This window comes from Crocodylus porosus, unplaced genomic scaffold (genome assembly GCF_001723895.1).
Source record: "Crocodylus porosus isolate Cpor-Errol unplaced genomic scaffold, CroPor_comp1, whole genome shotgun sequence".
NCBI classification, from domain to species: domain Eukaryota; kingdom Metazoa; phylum Chordata; order Crocodylia; family Crocodylidae; genus Crocodylus; species Crocodylus porosus.
The window spans coordinates 2734451-2738703 of record NW_017728949.1 but is presented as its reverse complement, the minus strand read 5'-3'; the positions used below and the strand labels follow the sequence as shown (position 1 = coordinate 2738703).

Genomic DNA, 4253 nt, shown 5'->3' with positions numbered 1-4253 from the left:
TGCAGACTGCTACAGAAAAAGAAGGGCTAGGAATGAATCAGGTTGACCAATATCTGTACATACCTAAGGAAAGAGAAACAAGGATGCATTTAAAAAACAAGAAACCCAACACCAACCAACCTTGACATGTTTTAAAAACAGGAACCAGCTTGCTTAGGGAATCTAAGTGCAGCACTGCCAGCCTGCAACAGGAATCTCCTAACTCTGCCAAAAGGCATTAGAACACAACCATGAGGAGCATTAAATGGAGGATTCTTGCCCCCTGAAAGGAGGGGAGGTCTACTAAATGAGGGAGGGTTGTTAAAATAAATGAGTGAGCAATTCAACAACCTGAGGTAAGAGAATTCCATCTCCAAGGACTTTATTTCCAGGGCTACTACTCCAGTCCTAAGCACAAAGGAACAGATTCAAAGAAAAGTAAAAAAGAATCCCTCTCCACTTCTTGACTTAGCTTCCATCATAAATGCCACTGCTATTCTACACACTTCAAAGGTAGTTGTATCTACAGTTGGACAAGTACAAGAGAGAGCACCCAGCTGAGCATGCGATCAGTTTTTGCATGTCCAGTAATGCTCCAGCTGAGTAAATTTGCCTCTCTGTTCATGGATCACCAAGATCCATCTCACCTATCAGTTCCCTATTATAGGAGCATCTCAGCCTTCTTTTTTGGCCTTTGACACAGCAGTCTTGTTTGAATACCGCAACACTTTTAGTCAACTTGAGTTACTGGGCTCCACCTAGGAGTAAGTGGGTAAAATTTAATGCTCTATATTACCCAGGTTTACACGAGATGCTCTAATGGTCCCTTCTGACCTTGGAAGTTATGAAGCAGTATTGAGATTAGTCAGTCTAGCTGCAGGGCTGTAGCACAAACTGATATATCCAGTCTCCTTGCCCAGACAATTTAGACTTAAATTTGGGGTGGAGAAATCCCACTTCCAATTCAGAACAGGCTGTGCACTTCTACACCATACAATTAAAAAGAAAAGACGATCCCCTATTGTGGGACTTGTAGGTGAAAAGCAGAATTTTGAAGAATAAGATACAATTCACCAGTTACATCAAGTTAAATGGTTTCCCTGCACATTACAAAATTACCTGTACATTATAGCACCACTATTACAAAACACCTGGACATGCTCCAGACTTACACATGGAGTTGGGGATTAGGATGCCAATGAAGGCCATTTAAAGTGGGTTACACCCAAAGTTTGGACATGACTATACTAAGAGACAAAAGTCTTGCAATCTATAAAAGAATACTGGGGTTAAAATAGAGGCCACTTTTATTACATCAGACATTTAAAAAGGGGTAGAATTCTGCCTCTATAACATCACTGTGCTTAGCTTTCTATAACTCAACTGGCAAATCATGAAGAATGTTCCTGAACCTGAAGAAGATACAGGATGAGTGCAAAGCATAAGCCTTGCTACCAAGGATGAACGAGACATTTCTAATTCTTGACAGGTAACCCCAGGAAACTATCATTGCCCTAGTACCATACACCCCTTTGATTCGTTTGAGCTGCATGTCGAAAAGACCACAGGTGTTTAAAAAAAATCCTGAACAGAAAATCATGAGGCAGCTGCAGTGGAACGGTGATATATTCATCTCCTTAGCTCCAACCACTGTTGTCACCGTAGTAGCTACAAGAACACAAAATAACTTGCCAGGGCATGTTGTGCAATGGAAACAGTCTCTTTTGAAGGCTGGACATGCAGAAACAATTGGCTATATAAAGATTCAACAACAGTGTCTCATCTCCCAATAAAAGCATGGGGGTAAGAGCAGTTGCTATCACAGGGCGGCAACAGAGGAAAAGCAGAAGTTAAAATAGACACTGGAACGTCTTCTACTAAACTGTATTTATCTGCATGTAGAGTCCAGCACTCAACTTCCATGGGGAAAAATTCAACCTGGAAAGGACCAAGGTATTTCCAAAAACCAAAGGGTCTGGGAGTCTATTTCCACATACAAATAGCGACATCTTGGCCTAAGGCAGGAAGAGTATATCCAGTTATTGCAAAATAAGAAAATTAGTAACTGTTCATGCTGCGATAACGACATCCTCCTACTTCACCTCTTGTGTAAAGGGACCAAATTTTCATAGGGGAACCCAAGACCTTACACTGTAGCACTCTTTCTGCATGCGTGCTCTGCAGGGCAGATCCATGTAGCATTTGCTCTTCTTAACAGCCATCTGCATATGAGAAAGACATGAAGAACACTTGTGACCAGCACAGGGATGGGAAAACCATGCCACATCTTCCTCAGCCTCAGAAGATGGACACCACAACCATATCTAGTATTAGAACTGGACAAAAGATTCACTGCACATGATGTCTCCTAGGTAGTCAGATCCTTAAGTATACAGGCAATAGTGACAGCATTGAAGGCTGGAGAGATTGTTATGGGGTCATAAACATCCCAAATCCATGTTTGTTCCTCTATTCACTTATTCATGTATGACTTGACTGTCACTTAGCAATTTCTGCTGTCTACAGAAACAAACTCAGAGTAAAATAGGCAATAGTCTGAAGGGCAGTCTGTCTTGTTCCAAAAGATGATTTCCTTTGTTGGAACTGTCAACTCATGTCAGGTACTGCACCACAAGGAACATGATCACACAGGTCAAGAGCATTCCACCAATCATGAAGTATTTGTCCTGAAAGGCCCTCTTCTCAATCAGTCGCATCACTGTGTTTGATAAGCCCAGCATGTTGGCAACATCTAAGATCTTCTTATGAGTGTCCTGATTGACAAGGAGAAAAGAAAACATTAGCCTATCATTTATCCCTTCTCATTTCATATTTTAAGGACATCTTAGCACTAGAAACAAGTGACCATAAGATCCCCAAGTGGCCAGAGAGAACTGAGCCAACAATACCCACAACTAAAGTGGGGGTGTACAAATCAACTGAATGAGACAAAAGCCCACACTTGCAGTGAAGTGAAGTCAAAGGCTCCAAATAAGGGAACCTGAAGAGCACACTAAGAGACGCCCAGACAATATCCACTGCACCAAGTAGATATTAGCAGAGGTTTTTTTGAGTGGTGTCATAGATGCATAATATAATAAGCGCATGGAAGACCTCAAAGTTAGATGGCTCTTCCTAGACTGATGGATGGCCAGTGCCAAGAAGAGCTTGATTTATAGCCTTGGTGACTTTTGACAGGGTGTTTAGAAATGAAAAGGCACTAGGCAAAGACAGCCAAAACCTCAATAAGAGATTCTAGAAGAGCAAGAAGCGCTGTAACTAGGCATTGAAGAGGCAGGCTTGAACCTGGGCAGCTGCCTCACTGCTGAAGGGGCAAATGCAAAGGGTGTCTGCAAACCCTAAACACAGCTCTGCTCACAGCTCTATTAAGAGGCCATCAACTTATCCCCCTGGCAGGCTGTGGAACCAGGATGCAATAGAAATGGCCTTCTTAGTGATCCTTGCGGTGGGGGGCAAAGTCCTTTGTTTCAAGGCAGAATCAGTGGGGTGGTGGGAAGAAAAGCACTGGTGCAAAACAAGTTCAGAGGAGCCCAGCTGGATACTGCTCAGTAGGCCTGTGCAAAGTGGCTAGTATTTCGCTTTGGATTCAGCCAATTCAGGGGACAGCAGTTCAACTCATCGATTCATCCGAATCTGACTGGGAGATTCAGCTGCTGCCAAATCAGCCGAATCATACAGGCCCCATCCCCCATCCGCTCTCAATGGCTGCCCCAGCTCCTAGCTTTTGAAAAAAGAAAGAAAAAAAAAAGCCCCCACTCACTGGCTCATGCCTGGCAGGGGACAATCCCCCACTGCCCCCCACCATACTCAGTCACAAGCCCCCAACCCCAGCCTGCTCTCCTAACCTGCCCCATGGCTTCGCCACCAGCCCCAGCTCCCAACCCTTTAAAAAAAAAAAAAAAACCCCAAACTCACCAGCTCCTGCCCAGCGGGGTGGGGGGGAGGACAGCAATCCCCACTGCCCCATGTTGTGTGGGGGGCTCTTCCATGAGCCCCCCAAAGCCCTGAAGCTGCTGCAGCAGCTGGTGATTCCAGGGGTTTGTTTTTTAAAGGGCTAAGAGCTGGGGCAGCCATGAGGGGGGCTGGGAGAGCAGGCAGGGGTTGGGGGGGCTCGTGACAGAGCTCCCCATGCAGGACAGGGCAGCAAGGATCGCCCCCTAGCCTGGCCGGAGCCAATGAGTCAGGGCTTTTTTTTTAAGCAATCAGGAACTCTGGCTGGGCAGGGATGGGACCTGGCAGGGGTTCCCCCCCCC

General features: G+C 45.1%; 1 protein-coding gene across 2 annotated transcripts in view; it reads right to left on the bottom strand.

The window, feature by feature from the left end:
* Positions 1-331: 331 nt before the first annotated feature.
* GOSR2 (golgi SNAP receptor complex member 2) overlaps positions 332-4253 on the bottom strand; it is a 17695-nt gene continuing 13773 nt past the window's right edge. For both annotated transcript variants that reach the window (XM_019554374.1, XM_019554376.1), the window contains one exon: positions 332-2753. In XM_019554374.1, the coding sequence (XP_019409919.1) occupies positions 2592-2753 (162 nt within the window). In that variant the 3' untranslated portion in view covers positions 332-2591. The remainder of the gene's footprint in view (positions 2754-4253) is intronic.